Source organism: Artibeus jamaicensis, unplaced genomic scaffold, assembly GCF_021234435.1.
Source record: "Artibeus jamaicensis isolate MK-2021 breed Jamaican fruit bat unplaced genomic scaffold, CSHL_Jam_final scaffold_537, whole genome shotgun sequence".
NCBI lineage: Eukaryota > Metazoa > Chordata > Mammalia > Chiroptera > Phyllostomidae > Artibeus > Artibeus jamaicensis.
This window is the reverse complement of record NW_026522047.1, coordinates 5150981-5171031: the sequence shown is the minus strand read 5'-3', so window position 1 is coordinate 5171031 and position 20051 is coordinate 5150981. Positions and strand designations below refer to the sequence as shown.

Here is a 20051-nt window from a genome sequence, read left to right as displayed (position 1 = left end):
TCGGACACTGTGTTCTAATCACACACGTGCTGAATCTTTTTTTATGGTACTACCACACAACACACAGACAATACAGTTCTGGAAAAAAAATCTACAAAGGAAACAGACTTTCAATACACCGTATATCATCTGAATAGTAAAAAAAAGTACAGTCTGAAAAGGCATATTCCATATGAACATGAAATTCTACCTGAAAGAGAAAACATTATAAAATATTTTTTAGAAAACTTCTGGTTATTTAGGTATTTTGGCCCTGGCTGGTATGGCTCAGTGGAATGAGTGTTGGCCTGTGAACCAAAGTTCACCCATTCAATTCCGGGTCAAGGGACATGTGTCTGGGTTGCGGGCCAGGTGCCCAGCTGGGGCACCAACAGATCAATGTTTCTCTCGCACATTGATGTCTCTCTCCCCCTCTTCCTTCCTCCCTTCCCCTTTCTCTGAGAGTAAATAACGCCTTTTTAAAAAAATAAAATAAATATAAAGTAGTTATTTTCAACAAGTACAGGACAGATTCAGAACATTTAGGCCATGTTTCCATGAAATGCATTCAAAGTTGTACTTGAAAACAGCATCTCATTTGATGACCTTGAAACCTTTTTTTTTTTTTTTTTTAAATTTTAGAGAGACGGGAAGAGGGGAGGGAGAGAGAGAAACACTGATGTGAGGGAGAAGCATCGACTGGTTGCCTCCTGCATGTGCCCATCCAGGCACCCAACCGGCGACCCTCCAGTTTGTAGGATGACGCTTAACCAACCAACCGAGCCGCACCGGCCAAGGCTGAAACCATTCCTACAGGTGATACCTTTCCTCATTTATCAATTTTATGTTTTGCTGCTAGTAATTTTATTTTATCTATTATAAATCAAATAGTATAATTTTTCAAGAACTTGAGTAGTTCATTAAAGATCATTAGATTCCCTGTGATGTAGTGAAAATCATCTTCGTATCTAATTAGTAAATGCTTTCCACATCTTCATTTAAGTGTGCTCGTCACATTTAAATTAAGGAGGTGGCTCTTCCTGGCAATGGAAGCAGACACCATGAGAGGGATAAAACAGCGGTGTTCTTCCGCTGCTGTCTGCGAAGAGGGGAGGGGAACGTGCGGGTGGTCTCCAGGAGCAGAGGGCAGCGCCCCGCCCCTGCTGGCGAGGAACCGCAGTCCCCAGGCCTGTGATCACAGGAAGTGAGCGCCACTACACCCAGGCACCCTCCGAAGAGGCACACCAGCTCCTGCAGAGAACGGTTTCAGCCTTTGGCGAGTCCCTGAGCAGACAACCCGTCAGGCCGTGCCCAGACCCGGACAGACCACAGGGCAGCGGTAAGTGGGTGCTGTGCATCTGAGGTCTTTGTTAGGCAGCACGAGAACGGACGTGAGCACTAACCAGGCTAAGTCATACGGCTGGATTCGGAAGGACCCCGAGAAGTTTACTGTAAGCTCAACGTCCTACTTCCAGAAATGGATCGAACACTCAAGACAAACAATACTAAGAAACCAAAGAAGGGCGCTGTTAGATCAGACACCCACACAGCACAGGAAACCTGAGAAGTTTTAGACCTCACTGGCCACAGAATCACCCGGTGACAAATGTCATAAAAATCAACATAATCTTAACAGGAAAAAGGTGATTGGGGGGGGTTAGCCCCTTTATTTGCGAACCAAAAGGCGGGACTAGGTCATTTTTACGGGCTCTTCCCCGCCTCCTACGACCCTTGGTCAGACTCGGTCGGCCCCGCCTGTTTTGTGGGCTTCACAGAAGCCTGGGCCCTGACCCAGACCCCACAGTCGCTCAGGGCCCACCTCGCTTCTTACAGAACGCTGAGTTGGAAAAAAGGGCGACTGAAGGGTCTTTGTCACAGCAAAACACCAAAGTGGACGAGAGCAAGGCTCTCTTTGCACATAAAAGTCCCTTTGATATTTTCAAACGATCGTTCTTTAACTCTGGCTCCGAAAACTGGGAGTCTGTGTGTATGTGCGGGGGGGAGCTCAAGAGGTCATGTAATGTTAACAGAAAAGGAGCAACTGGCTCAGGCTCTGGGAGCAAATTATTACTCTCAGTTTAAATCTTTGTTTAAAAAGGTATGCATTCAGTATAAATTAGATACTTAAAATTTAATTGGTTCTTTTATTAAGCTATGACCGGGATGGGGGGATGTAGCAAAAACTTAAAAAAGGGTTGCTTTTGCACCTATAAGGCTCGTTTAATGCTGCAGCCTAAGTAAATTCTTAGAGAAGAAAAATTCATTGTCATTTTTATTCTAAATGCCCTGAAATCAACTGCGAGGCCAGGACTTCTGGAAACTTGTTAATAATAATGAGTCTAGTACTAAATAGCCAGAAATTTATCTTAATATAAATGGAAATGTTGAAAACTCCTAAAAAAATAAAAGGTCAGAAGAAACAATAAAAAAAACAATCAGCCCTGGCTGCTGTGGCTCTGTGGACTGAGTGCCGGCCTGAGAACCACAGGGTCGCAGGTTTGGTCAGGGCACCTGCCTGGGCCGTGGGCCAAGTCCCCAGTGGCGGGCGGGTGAGCGGCAGCCACACGGTGATGTTTCTCTCCCTCTCTTCCCCCCTCTCTAAAAATAAATAAATAAAGTATTTTAAAGAAAAGAATCACAGAACTTCACTACTCTAGAGAAATATACTTTTTAAGTTTGGTGTGACCACGGGGGAGGGGAAATTCAAGGGGTTGCAAAAGACTTTCAGTAAAACCAAAACCATAAGCAAAAAAAAAAAAAAAAGCCCACCATAAAAGCTTTTCTCTTTCCTCTTCATCTACTTTAGTTTAGAGATGAGGACTGGGGGGGGGGGGAAATGGGAGGGAGGGGGGAGACAGGGGGGAGCCTGGAGGGGGGGGGGGTGGGATGGGAGAAATAGATTAAAAAAAATGTACTTGAAAAGTAACTAAATAAAATTTAATATTAAAAAAAAAAGAAAAAAAAATCAAGCTCTAATTCTAACAGTCTCCAACAAAGAGAGAAAAGCAAATAATAAATTAATTCACCTAAATTGCAATTTGATGAATTACCCTTTCCAAGAGTATGCCAGAGAGAATCTGAACAAAGACCAATGGCAAACCCGAAGGTTTGGATCAACTGATGAAGCAGCCAATGAATATAAGGAGGTATCTTGAGTGATTTTTCCCTCTAATTAAATCACATTAGCAATTACCTGTGTCACGCTGTACATATGTTTAAACCAAAATAAAAGCTGTTTTTACATTTAAAAATAAATAAATAAATAAATAAAAATAAAACCTTCCAGCATCCTCTAAATAACAAACTGATTAGGAAATACCCTGACATTAAAACACGTACTCAAACACCGCACTCCTGGCTCTCCCGCGCCCCGCGGCCCTCCCCTACCTTGTCTATCCTATCCGGGCGGTTGGTGGCGGCCAGAACCGTCACGGCCTTCAGCTGCTCGACGCCGTCCATTTCCGTGAGGAGCTGAGCCAGAACGCGGTCGGCCACGTTCCCAGCACCGGAAGAGCTGCCATTTAAAAACACGGTTTAAAGAGTATGTGAGTATGTTTACCTGTCCTCGAAAACAGCATTCTTCTAAAATACTGTACATTATATAACAAGCAGAATCATGTCTGTTTCAAAATATAAAATGCACCCTTCAGAATCCATTACTGGCTGAATTATCGTATCCCAACACTAACTGTATCCAAACCATTTCCCTTCCTCATCATCAGCCAGGTTCATTTTCTCCCCGACAATGACTCGCTACGCGCACATGGAACGTGATGGAGCGCGGAAGAAAGGTGTGCTGCTTAGAAAGAAGTGGGCGGGTGCGAGAAACTCGAAGGAGACAGTCAGTAGGGCTGGTAAACACAAGTCTCCATGAGTCACAGGGGAAAAGAACTTGAACTGTCTACACACTGGACTTGAAGTGCCCGTGGGACATCTGGAGATGTGCACATAAAAGAAGTCTGTGGCAGAAATATGTCTCCTGAATTCTTTGCCACCAAGATGGTACCCGGAGAGATGCCAAGTAGGACAGACTGACCAGGAATGGGCGACGAGTGAAGAAAACTGAACAGCTAACGCACAGAACTCTATCACCAGTCTTTGGAAGGGCGATGTATTGGTGTGCTCAGGTGGCCAGGACAAAATACCACAGACTAGGAGCTGAAGCCACGGAAATTCACCTTCTCATCGTTTCGGGGGCTGAAAGGTCAAGGTGAGGGTTCCCACATGGCTGGGCTCTGGTGAGGGCTCTCTTCGGGGCTTACAGACGACCACCCTCTTGCTGTGTCCCCACGCAGAAGATGAAGACACAGAAACCATGCTGTCTGGTGTGTCTCTTTTTGTAGGGACATGAAGCCCATCGCGGCTGACCTCATCTAAACCGAGTTGTATCCCAAAGGCCTAATATGACCTCGAAGTTCTTTGAGAAAGCATTACGTAGCACTTCGTTATTCTTTTTTGGAGCTTTCTGACAGATGAACGTATCCCAAAGCTTCCAAATGCTTCTTTACAATGAAGATGATGTTTCTATGCACACAAATGCAGGTCACAGAATTTCCCAGTTTTGTCCCAGTGGTTCATTTTTTAAGCAATGACACTAAAAAATGGTGAAGTCAGACTCTGAGAACCAGCTGAGTGAACCCAACCTCTAGCTTCTCTGTGCCTTCAATTCTCATTCGAGAAGGAAAGGTCTGGTGTTTCCATGGTGGACACAGGGCTAGAAAGTTGAGATAAGCGGCAGGACACATTACTGCTCCTCTGAGGACTTTATCTTATTGGCGATGAGTGAAGAAGTTAAATTAAATCTCACACACACACATACACACATCCTTCTAGCTGTAGAATTCTGCGCTCTGTGATGGTATTAAGCCGCACCTAGTACCTTAACTCATTATTTTTTATAAACATGTGCATATTCAGACACTTCCCACTGACAGCCCCAAGCCAGCACTTCTAAACCGAAGAGGCGAACTTGTGCTTGTCCAGTTTGCTGTCTGCCGTGGGAGGAAACGGTGGCTGTCAATGCCGCAGGAGATGAGGTGAGGGAATTCCTGGGACTCCCATCGCCCGAGGCTGCCCCACCCTTCCTCTCCACCGGTCATCGAGAGCTGGCCGGAGAACGGCACCGTGAGGACGTTTTATGGGCTGAGAAATACTCTCGGCCCAATTTCAAAGCTGCAGCAGGAAACTAAAACCATAAAACTGACATCCTAGGAAACCAACTCCCAAAAAAGTCTGAAAACAAATGTGTAATCACTATCATAATGAAATGATTTTACAGAACTTTATTATCTGCTAGAGACAGTCAACATGAAAATGGGGGGGGGGGGGAAGTTCAGCTGTAGAAAATATGCGAGCTACACTTTCCCAAAACATTACTTCTTGTCTCTTAAGAAGTCAAGCCACTTTTTCAAATTATTCATATTCAAAAGTCACATGGTAATACCACAGACCGGAGGGACTTTATATCTCAGAACAAGTCAGGAGCCACAGCCACAGCCCGAGCCCAGCCAGCCGACTGTTTCTGTGTGACCGCTGCTCACTGGGGCCCCTTCTGCGCTGCAGAGGTGGAGACGGACAGTTGCGGGAGAGGCTGCATGGCCCTCAGAGTCAGAAATATGCGCTCTCTGGCCGCTGCAGAAATCTCGCTGCCACAGTGGTAATTCGTACACCGATTTTTTTATTTTTCAATACTCAATATTTCCCAAAAATGATCATTTATTTCCTTCTCAGGGAATAAAATTCCCTATCATCAGATTTCTAAATTATAGACCAACATCTCATTTACCCGGTTTAAAAATTTTCAATGTTTTTCTAGTCTACATATTAAAATGTCATAAAGAGCTCCAAATGGTAGGCGTCTGAATTTGTTTCTTAAAATCCATCTCCCACAGCCTCGCAGTCATTACTCAGGCTCTGAAGAGACCTAAAAACGACCGAAAGGAGGCCAGCCAAAGAAATTCCACTCTGAGCCCAAGCCCTACCTACAATTCTCATTATTCATGTAAAATGCAAACTTTCATTTTAAAGGCAAGACAGGAACAAGAGGAGAAACCACCTGCCCCACGCCAACAAAGAAGAGATTCTCGGTCCCCAGTCCAATGCACAGGGCCCTGTGTCACAGCACAGCGGGACCCTCCGTCTGTGCGGCCGCAGGACTGAGCTCAGACACACACACAAACGAGGCACTCACGGAGCTCTGCCGCACACGCATGGAACTCTCTGAATGAAAAGCCCGTCAGACACTTTCCGTGTCTTTTGCTGTTTTCTCCAGCATCTGTTTAATACGCGAGTTTACCAATGTGAAAACCATGCGTGCTAGGAAACAGGCCCTGTATTCAGAGACTTGAAACACAGACATGCAAAAGAACAGTGGCTAGAGTTTTTAATAAGTGGTTTTTGTTCGGGTCTATAATACGTAGAGTTATCCTTTATGTAATTAGATAATTTTTACCCAAAAAACACACACCCAAATCCTGACAGTATAAGAAGCCGTTTAAGAGCACAACCCCAGAAAGTCGAGTTCCGGTCTTGCTGAGACCTCGAAGGAGCTGGCGGGCCTCTCCTCTCAATTCTAGGGGCTTCTGTTTCTTCTGAAGAATAAAACCTTGCACTACATGACTTGTAAGAATCTTTGCAGCTACAAAATTTTATGAAATTTTAAAAACCACCATAAAAACCACATTAAAACCATTTAAAACCCTCCTTGAAAGTGTCGTTCAGAGAAATGATGCCTACAGAAACTTCTACGGTGCTTCGTGCCATGAATTCACGACTTTACCTGAGCTCCAAACACACTACGGAGAGGCCGCCCCATTTCCTGACCTTTAACTGTAAAACTCGGAGCTCTGCTCAGAATGCTGCGGAGCCTGCAACCCTCGCCTGCCATGAAAGCTGGCTCCAAACGGCTTGCGGTTACGGCCCCTCCAAGTGCAGACCCACTGGCATGGAAATGGCCACGCCCGTCACCTGTCATCGGTATCACAGATCTGCCAGCACCTCCTGGGAGACACCCAGTCAGTCGGCTTCCAACTGAGCACCGAATCTTCTTCATTTTCCATACACTCATCTTTTGTACACTCTAGTCCTAAAACAACATCCTGAATGGTTTTGCATATAACAGCATTAGTTTTATAAAACAGAAAGTCATCCTCTTTCACCCAAATAATAACACTGTCTTACTTCTATTTCTAGAACAAACTTTATATTTTAATTTTTTGAAATCAGAATGTCTCTTGGCGTTGGTTTCTCAGCACCATTTCACAGTTTGAAGCTGAACTTTCCTTCGCTAATGCTACACCAATGACCTTACAACTGATGACGGTTAATGGCATGCATCTTAGCTTAATGAAATCTCATAGTGCCTGTCACCTGTAGAATACTTTTCCTAATTTCCAAAACACTACCATTTCCTCTGCTAAAATATAAACTCTGTTGGGCAGGACTTATTTTTATCCCTGGCACTATATGTGTGTATGAAAATTATTATTATTATAAAAATACCCATGCAGAAGTTATAAGAAATGCTGAGGTTTTTTAAGTGGTCAGGAAATGCCAGGTACTGTGTGAAACACTTTTGGGGGTGCCCAACCCACGGCCAGGACAGCTGTGAATGTGGCCCAACGCAAAACCGTAAATTTACTTAAAACACTATGAGGTTTTTTTTTTTTTTAATGTGTTGCAAGGTATTTAAGGTGCAGCCCAAGACAACTCTTCATCCAGTGTGGCCCAGAGACGCCAAAAGGCTGCACAGCCCTTGACATGTATTTAATTCTGACAACCTAGAATTTGTCACTTCTGACTCCGTTTTGCAAATGAAGAAACTGTGGCATACAGCGGTACAGAGAATTGTCTCAGGTTCTGCTCAATGTTTATCCCTAACACCAAGCTTGCTGCAGAATAAGCATTCAATAAATATTCACTTGAACAGAGTCTAACAATAGCCCAGTTAGACAGACAGGCTCTCTACTATGCAAGTCACTGAGAAAATGCACAATGAATACAAGGTTGAGAGGTAAGATAGTGAACCACTTAGACCTGGACTCTGGAATCTATGGTGTGGTCGTCAAGTCAAAGGGCGGCTGGGAGGGGCTGCTCCGAGTGTAAGCACCTGAGTTCCAACCCCAGCTCTGCCACCAGTGAGACCGGACAGCGGAAGGTATTTACACAACTATATGCCTCAGCTGCCTCACCCGTGACATGGAGGTGGGGACAGGGCCCACACCTCCTGGGGCTGTTGTGACCATCTGAACACAACACAACAAATGGCCACACCTCGAAGAGCAACAAAGGGATTATTTGGAAGTTAAATAAGTAAACAAGATGGTCCCCTCCAGCTCTACACTCTCAGTTTGGAGATTCCCATAGAGGTATCTGCTAGTTCTGCTTGAAGTCTCGGTGAACCGGGCAACCAGTGTCAGCTGATGAACTTGATTCAAGACCTGGGACAAAGGAAGGTTTGCTCCAGGAGTCTCCAGCTTAGCCAGTGGCCATGTCCTCAGTCACGGGGGGCCAGGCCAAGAGAACCCAGAACCTGGGGCTCCCCCATACCGGTCCACTCTGGGGACAGGGCTGCCACCCAAGACAAGGCTGCCGCCCAAGACAAAGCTGCCTGATGAATTATTGCCCACCTTGTTCTCCAAACCGTCAAGAAGGCAGAAAGTTATGGTAGCTGGGGGTGCGGGGGGGGGGGTGCAGGCAAAATACCAAAGACAGTAGTCAATCGTATAATGTCTTATTTAGCATTCATGCAGGGGTCTTTTTGTGACTTTTTTCTTTGCCTGTAAAGCACTTAAAAGTTCCTAGAGCCTAATAAGCACTAAACAAATGTTATCTAATATTAGCAGCCTTGTATATAATTCAAATCCCTCCCCTGCTTCAGCGCCTCACTTCCTCCCCCAGCACCTATTTTCCAAAGAGCTGTGCTGCTTTAACAGCATTTCCAGTTTCCCCAAATGTTACGAGGTCACTGAAGCACTTTGCAAAAGGAATCTTACCTTTCCTCCAAATGCCAATATGAAATAAGACAAAAAAAATCTATTCGGAACCCCGTAATTTCAACGAGCACACAGATAAAAAGAAGTGAAAGTAAGCCTTATTTATCTTCAAGTCCCAAAGAAAGGTAAATGGGCAGAAAGGAGCAGAAAACAGCGGTTGTCATTAGACACTTTTTTAAGTGTGAAAAAGTCTGAAAGCACAAACATGTCCAAAGCAACACACGTCTCCACTCCACTCACAATGCACTGCCCACAGCTCTCCATTTTCATGGCTGATGAGTAACTTGAAACAGTCCAAATTAATTGGTGTAATATGCACAGGACAGTAAAGACTAGTATATATACCATAATTCTCTGCTCAATTTATTAGACATCTTAAGTTTGGAAATTACGACCTTTATAAGAAGAAACAGTCTTATCCACTGTCACGTCTGTCCATATGGATTTTATCTAAATGTTACTGTTTGAACAAATGAAAGTAATGACTATTCTATAGCCCAATGTTATGCAGAAATGTCTCCTAGTTTATGGAACTCTTTATTTTTCTATGTTTTCCATTTCTTTAACAGGGCATAAAATTGGTTTAGTATCTTTAAAATTTTATACTTTTGGATCCTTCACCAGCCTTTTTTATAGTTCCTAGAAACTGTTTAATTTAAACAGCTGAAGAACAAAAACATACAACATACATGTAGAGCTTTTATTTGCTTTAGTTTTCAGGTAATAGCAACCTAATCAGACAGAACAATCACTTTCTAGGCAATGCTGGCTCATCCCAAAAACGAGGAGGGAAAACCCCCGAGAGCAGCATCATTCTAGAATATTCTTGGGGCCAGAACAAACCAACTACGAGAGACTCACTGTAACTCAGGTGCAACCCAAACTCCCTACTTTGGATTATTAGCATCACATTTGCTTACCAGTCCCACCTTTGTTTTCTGAAATGTCAAATGACTTTGACCCAGAATTTTCTCTACAAAGGTAACCACACAGAATTCGCTTGTACTTGATCAGATCGAGCCATTGAAGGAGGGACGCACACAGCACAGAATAAGATGGCCACTGTCCGAGGAAATGACACCTAAAGGACGCAGATCATTAGCATCTAGCAAATTCCCTGAGCTTAACTGCCTGCAAAAACAGGAGATTTCCACCAAGTGCCTTGTCTGGTTTCTCGTACCATTTTACTACAAAAGCATTTTATGAGAATCTGCTACATATTCTACCTCCCATCTGGCTCACATTTAACATTGCATCCCACCCTGCTCCTTCACAGGCTCCACAAACACATGTCCCCAATGTCAAATGAGTGAGGCAGGTCGCACTGTTCCAGCTAACTGCTCTGGTTTCTGTCTCTTCTTTTGCAGTTCAGGTAAACTTGAGCTATCTGCAGTCGTGCCATCTCACCTCGAAGTACTGAAAGGGTCCGGGCACGTTAACTCATCAAATACAAAGGCCGGTGGTGTTCACAGGAGCTGTGACGGTGGACGGAGAGTAGTGTGGCTCCCAGAGAGGGGGGAGGGGCAACGCCTCCTGCTGCATGTTTGCCTGCCGCGCAAGTGGCACCCTCTGCCCGCACAGCCACTGCCAGGGGCGGACTTTTAGACTCAATGTACACATCAGGAAGCTATGCACGAGGCGTACAAATGATCATTCTCCCACATGAAGACTTGTGCATGCTCCTTAAAGGACCTCTAAACACTTGCAGAGAAAAAATTACCATACTCATAAACAGTTTTTTGAGATTTATATGATCATAAATTTAAACTATTCAAAATAATTCTCTTTACTGCTTGAGATTCTATTCTATTGTACCTAATTATATTTTAGGAAATAGGATTTAATCCAGAGAATAGTAAAATCTGTATAACAACATCCTTTGTTATAACTGGTTTCTATTCTATCATGTATTACACTTAACTGACCTTTGTTTATAGTTTTAATATTTATAAAAGCTCAAATTTTGATATAGTACTAAAGATCCCTCTATAGGTAATAAACCATAAAAATTAACTCAAATGTCCCAAAGGAATATCAGTGTTTTTTCAATTGCATATGAAATCATATACAGGAAGTAACTGAATGGGTGCAACACAAAAAAACCGCACGAATGGCGAAATGTTTTCCTTTAGGCCCGACGGACGAATGAATACAGTGGGCATCGGAAGGGTACTTGACTCTGCACCACAACTGCCCCCCCCCCCCCCGCCACAGCGGGCCCGCACGGCAGTGCTCACCTGCCCCTTTCCACGGCGAGGGCGTCCAGCTCATCGAAGAAAACAATGGAAGGAGCCACGGCTCTCGCTCTGCGGAACACCTGGGGAAGGAGCGCCGGGTTAGCCAGAGATCGGCGACCTCCAAGAAGCCCCGTCGCTGGTTTTAGTTTGAAAATGGTTTAGAACGTTATCTATGATGTACAGTTGGCCCGATAAATACACACCACACTGGACAAGACGGCAGCGGGGATCCACCAAGGCCCATCTACAGACACAAGGGAAGCAATGCGGCTGCGCGAGCAGACGGTCTGGGCTAAAGCCCCGCCTCCACCTCTGGGTGCGTGGCCGCCGGTGGGCGGCTGCGCTGCTCTGACCTGCAGTCTCCGCACCTGCCTGGCGCGGAGTGCTCAGTGCGAGGCTCCTAAGATTATTCCAGAACTGACTAGAAAAATGATGCAAAGCACTTAGCACAAAGTCTAAAACATAGTAGTGCTCAGTAAATGAAAGGTGTGATGATCATAAACATATGTTTAAAAGAAAAGCCGTAAATGTGTAAAATTAACCATAGCTTTGCTTCTAAAATAGTTAAACCTCAGTTCTGTACTGTCTTGGTTCTCGACCATGTTGCTCACAGAAAAAAAACGCCTCGGTTGCCTAACAAATCTTCAAGTCTCGGTTCCCTACCCGACGACCCTTTCATGCCGATACCTGTGTGATTGGTCACGAGTCTCTCCAGTGACAAAGGGGGTTTGGATTTTGAACAAATTGCTTCTCAAAAGGTTTTCTAGAACACATTAAGCTTGAGAACCAGGGTTCCACTTGCCCATAAACTCAAAAGCCACGCCCCGTGTTCACCTCACTGGAGACTTTATGGGAAAGGAATACTTGACGTAAAGCCAGGACAAAAACAAAGACCAAAACCTGGAAGACCGTAGCTGGACAGACTGCCAGACTGCCAGCACCAGAGACTGGCCAGAGAGCCACGAGGTGGCGCACGGGCGCGGGCCAGAGTCAGCACAGGCGCGGAGGGCCCACGGGCGTGCTCCCTGTGACCTAGGGCCCCCCCCACCTTGTCACAAGCGTAAAGCTACGGAACAGTTACCAGAACAGTAAGAAACATCACCTTCTTCATTTTAATCAGTGATGGTGTTATCATCAATTAACATTTTATACAATTATCATCATCTACGTTAAAGAAAAAACAAAAAGGGACTTAAATTTTTTCTCAAAGTGTCCCCATCTCTACTCCTAGGCACGTCACAAACGCGGCCACCGTGCACAGCCGCGTGGGCCCCTGTCCACGCTGCGCTCCAGTGAGGGTGCGGGGCCTGTGCGAGACAGACAGCGCCCCTCCGCCCGGCAAAGCCAAGACTCGCGGGCAGAGGCTGCAGCGGCCCGACCCCAGTGCCGGGGCTGCGCACAAACTGGGCCTGTGTGGCTTCTGCGCGAGGGGGAGCGGACTGTCGGTCAGGCTTCGAAACCTGGGGGCGGGGGTGCCCTGTCCAAACCGCCGGGCAGCGGTAAAAGAAGGACAACAGGAGAGCGTGGCGGAATGCCACACTCTGAGAGTGTTTGATTCAAAGGACTGCCTAGTTCAAACAATTTAAATGTTCTGAGATCACATGTTCCTTCCAAGGGCAGACATGTCCTTTTAAAAAGTGAAATGCAGGTACTTGTTTTAAAATCTGTGGTAAAACTAAAGGGTACTACACTATGAGTCTTAAAAACAAAGTATGGATCAAAATTGCATTTTTAAATAATAAAATAGTATTTGCCTAAAGAAAAAATGTGCTACCAGAATTGGGATGTGGACTCTCGACCTCTGCAACCCAAAGGAAAAGGGAACCCGCACAGCGGACAGGAGTCCACGCAGAGGACAGAGCGCGCTCTACCGAGCGGGCGGAGCCCCGCTGGGAGGCGCCCTCTTCTTACCTCTCTAACGGCTCTTTCGGACTCACCGACATACTTATTCATTAACTCGGGCCCCTGCACGAGAAGAAAACAAGTGTTCAGTTCGAGGAAAGAGCAAATACATCCATGAAGTAAGAAGAGGTGGGGCTGGGGGAGGGACAAGCAAAAATCTGCTTTTAATTAAATTAGTTCCTTCAGCAGGCTTATTTTCACTGGGTGTCATCTGTGCCTCAGAAATGAAAGCTACTCCGCGTTCCAAGAACGACATCGATTCAAAGGGAAGGCTGTGACTGTAAATGTTCACCTGTCTGCCCATCGCCCACACCTTCACGCTCCAGCAGGCCCGGCGCTGGACACTGAGGGTGAGCGGTTTAACCTGGAGACCAGCAGAGGGAACACTGAGCTCCCAGACCGAGCCGCTGCCCGCTCCGAGGGGTCCATGTGCTAGGGTCAAAGTCCACCAGATCCACAGAGCTCAGAGCTTCCATCCTTAGGACCACACGGAGCTCCTGGAAATGGAGTGGGAACCACGGAGTCCGTGGCAGGATGCCGCAGGGTTGCCCCGACCTGGCCACCCGGATGCTCTCCAGGGCCCAACCTGCTCCTCTCGGCCATGCCCTGGCCAGAGGAGACTGCTCCTGTGCAACAGTGTCACAGGGCCACGTGGTGTCACATTGTGGCAATTTCCTGTCACCCTCGTCACCCTCGTCACCCTCAAAAGTCTGCATCCATCTTCCTTAGCTATCTGCCACTCAACACTTCACCTGGGTGACGGGAAATGCCTCTTGCCCCGTGTCCAGGCGTGTTGGAAGGGCACCGAAGATGAACGGGGCAGACTCCGTGTAACAAAATCCACCGAATGTCAGTGACTGGATACCGGCAGGCGGGCCCTGTATAGGTGGCAGGTCTCCCAGTGGTCCACTGCCAACCACGGGTCAAGGGGGCACACTTCCAACATTTAGCACTCTGAAGTCTAGCATTTTCTTCTTTCTTAAATACCTAAAATGATCACATCTGGTGTGGAAAAACAATAGGTTTCCTCTTTCACAGCACACCTCCCTACTTTCTCATGTCACACAGTCGTCCCACCACAAGAAGTCCTAGGATATTAAAAAAACACAGAACACTTCTGCCCGAGACCCACAACCACATCCCTCGGACACCAGTGGACCCGCCGCCCGACAGCCCGGACGTCCTCCTCGGCCGTGGGAGGGTTCGCTCACCACACTCACTGTTCTTCCCACCACTGCCTGGCTCCTCATGACGCCCTTTCCCCAAATCCAGCTGCAGATCCAACAGGGGGTGGGGGTGTGTGTTTCTCTTTCTACAAACAGCTCATGGTGAACAAGGTTCGGGTTCTACCCCTGCACGCCATGGCTCAGGCACTGAGGGGACAGGCCTAGGCCCTGGCTGAGCGCTGGCTACACCATTTACGTCAGTCAGAAACACCGGACCGAGGCACCCTGGCAAACAAACGCTCGCAGAGTGTCAGCTAATGCCACACACTGGGACAGGTGATGCTCGGCTTCCACAGAGAAACCACAGCACAGCAGGACCGGTGCTGCTGGGGCAGAGGCAGGCGCAGGCGCCGCTGAAACACAGAAGAGGAACTGCGCCCAGGCCAGAGGGCCCTGCAGAAAGACACCGCGGGCCAGTCCTCGGTGGGTCTTCTGTGCCTTCCAAATCAGAAGGTTCTCAGACCAGCCCTAACGGACGGCGTCATGTGCACTTGAACTGTAGGAAGCTCAGAAGGACTTTCTTCAGAGCGCACTGACTCTTTAAGGGCACACAGGACAAGCAGCCTGAGCCCAGCAGACTGGCAGCCGTGGGAGCGGCAGGGGTGGGGGCCAGGCGAGAAGGGCGAAGGGACTGAACAGAGAAGACAGACAGACTCGCACACACAGATAATCATATGCTGACTGCCAGAGACATGGGGGCGGGGGGGAGTTAGGGGGAAGGAGAAGAGGATAAAGGAGGGATAAAGGGGAGAGTGAGGAGGAAGGAGTAAGAAACGTTTATGCGGAATTCAGTTTAGGGTGACTGATTAGGCAAGTGTGGCCTGATCATAATCAGAAAGGAGATTACTGGTATCTGTGTTTGTATTGTAATTATCATCACCCCAACTGCATTGCTGTTCCTGTTCTTACAGCAACTCCTCATCAGAGTCTAGGGCATGACACACAACAGTAACCTGGTGAAGACGTTTCTCTACATAGGCAATACGCTCAATGCGTTTATTCTGCTTTCTAATCATTTGGCTCAACTGAAGACAAGCAGTCAGAAAACCTGGAGGAACAGTGCTGTTCTCCACAGACTGGTTCTAAAAGAGAACAGAGCTTGACCATCACTGCGGAGAGTACCAGACTACAACCACCGATAATCTCGGAGAACCCGACCAGGCGCCCGTCTGTGATACCAGCAAGACCACCACGCACCGAGCATCTGGTGTGCAGGCAGACAGACTTGCTATCCCGGTGAAAATGGGGAAATACGGCGAACGGACTCAACCAGTGCAGGCTCACGCCTCTCCCACATGGAGCAGGGCTGTCGGACACCTGTGGGGGAGGAACAGTGCTCTTTCCCTAAAAACAAAACAAAGAAAAAAGGAAAGAAAACATCTGAAAATCTGGCTAGAACTCAGCACTGTGAAGACGGTCTGGGCCGGAGTAACTGATGTGTCACTCACATCAGTTACAAGCGGTGAGGACACACAAGCGGTGAGGACACACAAGCAGTGAGGACACACTCCAGGGCCCCGAAGCGCCTGGGGCCGTGTGCAGAACCACGTCCGCACCAACACACGTGACCTTGGAGACGGGCCGTGAAACGCAGCCCCAGAAGCTACAGTGATTATGTGATGTGGGTCCAGAATTCTCTTAAAAGATCAAGCAGTATCATCACGAAGGAAGGTTATTTTGAGCTTGAAGTTCAAACTGCCAAAAATCACTGTATTCCGGTACACAGAGCTGCAAAAGATTAAATTCACTTTCAAAGATATGTACTACATTTTATTCTAACACTAACACAAAACTTAAGGGAACCTAAAATGGGCTGCTACACTTCTTTGTTCAATTTGCAATCAAATATACACCTAATTCTCAAACACAGAAAAAAGCAGCAACTAAGAGCATCAGCTAATATTACAAAGTCTTGCCAAAGGCTTGATATCTATTATTCCCCTTTACTACTTACCACACTTCTCTGAGATGGATGTTCTTAAGATCATAGCTTTACAGAAAAAAATCTGAAGTACAAACAAGGTACGTAATTTGCACAAAGTCACGCAGCTTAGAAAATAGCAGAACAGTGACTTGAGCTTCTTCACTGTCCATCACACCTGACAATTAGAGAAAACGCCCGAGTGTTTAGCCATCACCAGGCACGAAGGACGAGAGACACCTAAGAGAAGCAGCACTGTGTGAGCCGGCCACGGGAAGCAGCAGAGGACGGGCGACAGGAGCCGGGCGGTCCAACCTGCCTCGCTCAGAGCCTGGGGAGACCCGGGCCCAGGGGCGCGGGACGCTCGAGGCCCCCGGGGAAGTCAATCAGCAGACAGGACGGCGAGAACACAGGCTCTGGCTCCCAGACTACTGCTTTTTCTAAAAACCACAATGTCCTCTGTTTTTGCCAGGTCCTTAAAAAAAGAGAGAAATGCCCTCTTAAGAGCTCACATAGTACCCGCAAATTCAAATCGAAGGGTGTTTGTGCAGCAGGTCACGAGGCAGGGCAAAGTCTAACTCTCAGTAAGCAGCTGCCGGCAGGGGCACAGGTGTGCCCCGCACTTGCTCCCAAGTTATTCCACTTCTTAAAAAGGCACACGTAAATCCCCAGAGTGGATTTATCCAACTGCAACCTTATCCAACCAGGCTGGATAAGGTTACTTCTTTCCCAACCTCACTCGCCAGACAGGACGGTGTGTCGGTCCTGCCCCGTGTCACCTGCCTAGATTCCACGTGCTTCCCTGATAAGGGTGAGCAAGAAAAAAGACCAAAAGGAAGCACCGTAAACGGGCTTAGCTGGGGTAGCACTATTAGCGGTTTCCACGGCTGAGATCAAGTGTTCACATTTACAAAACAGCAGGAACAACATAAATACATGTGAAATACTCATCTAGCTGTGGAATCCAATGCAAACTAAACCGACCTTTTACTGTTTCAGTATTTTACACCGTATCAGTCTCAAATTCAAGGGTAATACTTGCGCCTAGTGTTCTCGCAGTTTTGCCCCTTTAATCTACTGGGTTTCTCCTGGTCTTCCCAAGGGCTTTTTAAATGTGTCTGACACCTGCCCGCTGCTTTTGGCCATTACAATTCAAATCAAGTTTTTATAAGTTCCAAAATGTCTAGGGAAGGCAAGTTAACCTAAGTGTTAACTACGGTTAAATGTTACGGAATATGCTCATAAAAACCCAAACTCACATGAGATAGAATTACATGTATGTAATGCAAGTAAAGGGTCTTGAAAATTAATAGAAAGAACAGCATCGGCACATACAGAAGGCCATTTTGGGAAAGCACTTCAAAGAGTTTGAAAACAGGCATTAAATACCAGGCCCTGGGTAAGTAAAAACCCCCAAAAGCAACAAAGGCTGGCAGGGAAGGGAAGAGAGAGCTCAAGCTGTTCCTCCCAAAATGTGTAATCCAGGCTCTCCCCCAAACTCGGTCCCTCCGAAGGAAATAACCCTGTGTCAGAAAGACGCCGTGCTGACCACGCTCGGCCTGGTGGGGAAGTGTCCCTGTGCCCACGACAACCCGTGTCTCTCCCCATGTCCCTTCCTGTTTACGATGCAGAAACTACGACACCAGGTCTCAGGGTCCTACTGCCATCTCTGGAAAGGGCCACTCTCTGGAGCCACAAACCCACACTTACGACGGCCACCAGGGCCGCCTGCCGGATTGTGTAACGCATTCCCACCGCCGCGCGTCTCATCCGGTGGGTGTCTGCTCCCCACCCCCCGCCGCCTCTCCTCCTCACTGGCCAACTCCTCCCACATTCCGGTATTTCCACCTGCCAGTCACTGGAAGTAAACGGTTTAATCACCTTGGACTTCTCCCTTCCTTTCCGCTGTCTCCTTGGGAGTCTAAATGCCACCCATTTCCTTGAACCACGTGTTTGGTCACAAGGCTGGCTCGCCGAGGGAGGGTGACAGCAGGGGCAGTCTGCTGCTCCGTCGCTCACCCGGACCGTGCCTGGCAACAGAAGGGGCTCAATGTACAATCTGGGGCTAGTGCTGCAATTTAAAACACTCACAAATATTTTTAAAGTGTTATAGACATAATACTGTAGTATTTATTTCAACTCTGATGAAATCCCATTAAAAAGAGATTGAAAAGACAACACTCTCTCAATCTATGAATAAAAAAATTAAGCCAACCCAATAATAAAGTTTTCTTCCGTTAATAAATTTCTTAGAAGTCTAAAAGCATTCTTCTCTTTCTAAATCTCTGTAGGTCTTCTTACATTCCAATTGCTAAAGGTTTTGTTATTATAGGTCATATTATTGTCATTTTTTGCATTTAGCTGGATGTTATAGAGTATTTCCACATCAATACATCTTTTTCACATAGCGGTTTCATCAACTGATACAAGCCCACTTCAAAAATTTTATTAACGTACAGTTTTAACATGTGATGTCTCAACACATCCATTCACACAGTGTGCAAATAACGCTAAATTTAAGTGAGTCCAATGTCACTTCCACAGAGCTTTGGGGCACCAACAATGGCTTGTTAGCTGCTCTCTCTGTACTAAGAACAATAGGCTCCTCTTCCCTAACAGCCATTCCGTGATAAAATGAAGGGTATGTCTTATGCAGTAACTGATGATTAACTAAGTGCATGGGACACATCAGACAACACTATTGGGAGAAGTTTAGGGAATTTTTAAAGTTAAAACCAAAAGACCTAAAGGAAATGAAATAGAAACTCAAAAGGCTCTACACAAGCCCAAATGGCAACAAACAGAAGGAGAAGAAAGGGTTAAGGTCCATGAAAGGCAGGGAAGTGAACACAGCTCCTGGCTGAGACTCTAAATTAGAGCTGTGCCCCAGGTGAAACTCTGAAAGGAAGTCTTCTTTAGAGCGCTGGGGCCGGCTCTGGGGCCAGAACCAAAGGCCCCTTCCCAGGCTCCCACGGACAGCAGCAAGGCCGCAGGCGAGCCCTGGGCGGCCGAGCCGGCTCCACAGCCAGCCTGCGCCCAGGCCTTTGCTCAGTGACTTTCCGCTGTCACCACAAACGGGATGAAGGACAAGGAAGGTCCCCTCCCCGTACCCCACTCAGCTGGTGCAGGGCCAGACACCTCTGAGTGGGTCTGTACCTTCTGCTACATCACTGAACATCTGTGACACTGCCTTCAAAACGCTGACTTGATTAGTAGACTCTCTCGGCAGGTGGGGAGGAAGTTTAAGACTACAGAAGGATTGAGCAGACAGCACAAAGAATTCTCGTATGCCCCCCATTTCTCACGGCACACTCAGTGTTCCCATTGTTAATGTCATCTATTAGTATGGTACACTTTACGATTAATAAGCCAATACTGACACATTAACTAAACTCAGTTCGTTCCCATTTCCTTAGTTGTTCTGTCCCAGGATCTCGTCTGCAAAACCCTAACACTACATTTGGCCGTCGCACTTTCCTGGGCTCTGCTGGGCGACGCGCCTCTCAGCCGTGACAGCGGCACACGTGCTGGTCGGGTGTTTCACGCCTGTCTTTTCACTTGGGTCTGCCTGAGGGTTTTCCCGTGGCTACACACCGATTCCAAGCTCGGGAGGAAGACCACAGAGATGAAGTGCCGTTTGGTCGCGCTCCCACGAGGCGCACACCATCAGCTGGCCTAAGCCCTGAGGACGCTGGACTGGGTCACCAGGCTGATGTGGTGGCTGCCAGCACCCCCAACCCCGCTGCACTGCTGCACTCTTCGGCTGAAGGGGTCCTCAGTGCAGCCCCACACA

General features: G+C 47.1%; 1 protein-coding gene across 8 annotated transcripts in view; it reads right to left on the bottom strand.

Annotated features, from left to right (window-relative positions):
* Positions 1 to 20051, bottom strand: part of SPATA5 (spermatogenesis associated 5) — a 183110-nt gene that overhangs the window by 121120 nt on the left and 41939 nt on the right. For 3 of the 8 annotated variants that reach the window (XM_053658393.1, XM_053658394.1, XM_053658392.1), the window contains exons 12-14: positions 13121 to 13174; positions 11210 to 11289; positions 3367 to 3493 (exon numbers count right to left, since the gene is read on the bottom strand). The exons of 1 other annotated variant lie outside the window; for it this stretch is intronic. In XM_053658393.1, coding sequence (XP_053514368.1) covers positions 3367 to 3493; positions 11210 to 11289; positions 13121 to 13174 — 261 coding nt within the window. Of the gene's footprint in view, positions 1 to 3366; positions 3494 to 11209; positions 11290 to 13120; positions 13175 to 18144; positions 18289 to 20051 lie in introns of those variants that run through there. 4 more of the 8 variants (XR_008390277.1, XM_053658397.1, XM_053658396.1 and 1 more) reach the window with 2 other exon arrangements.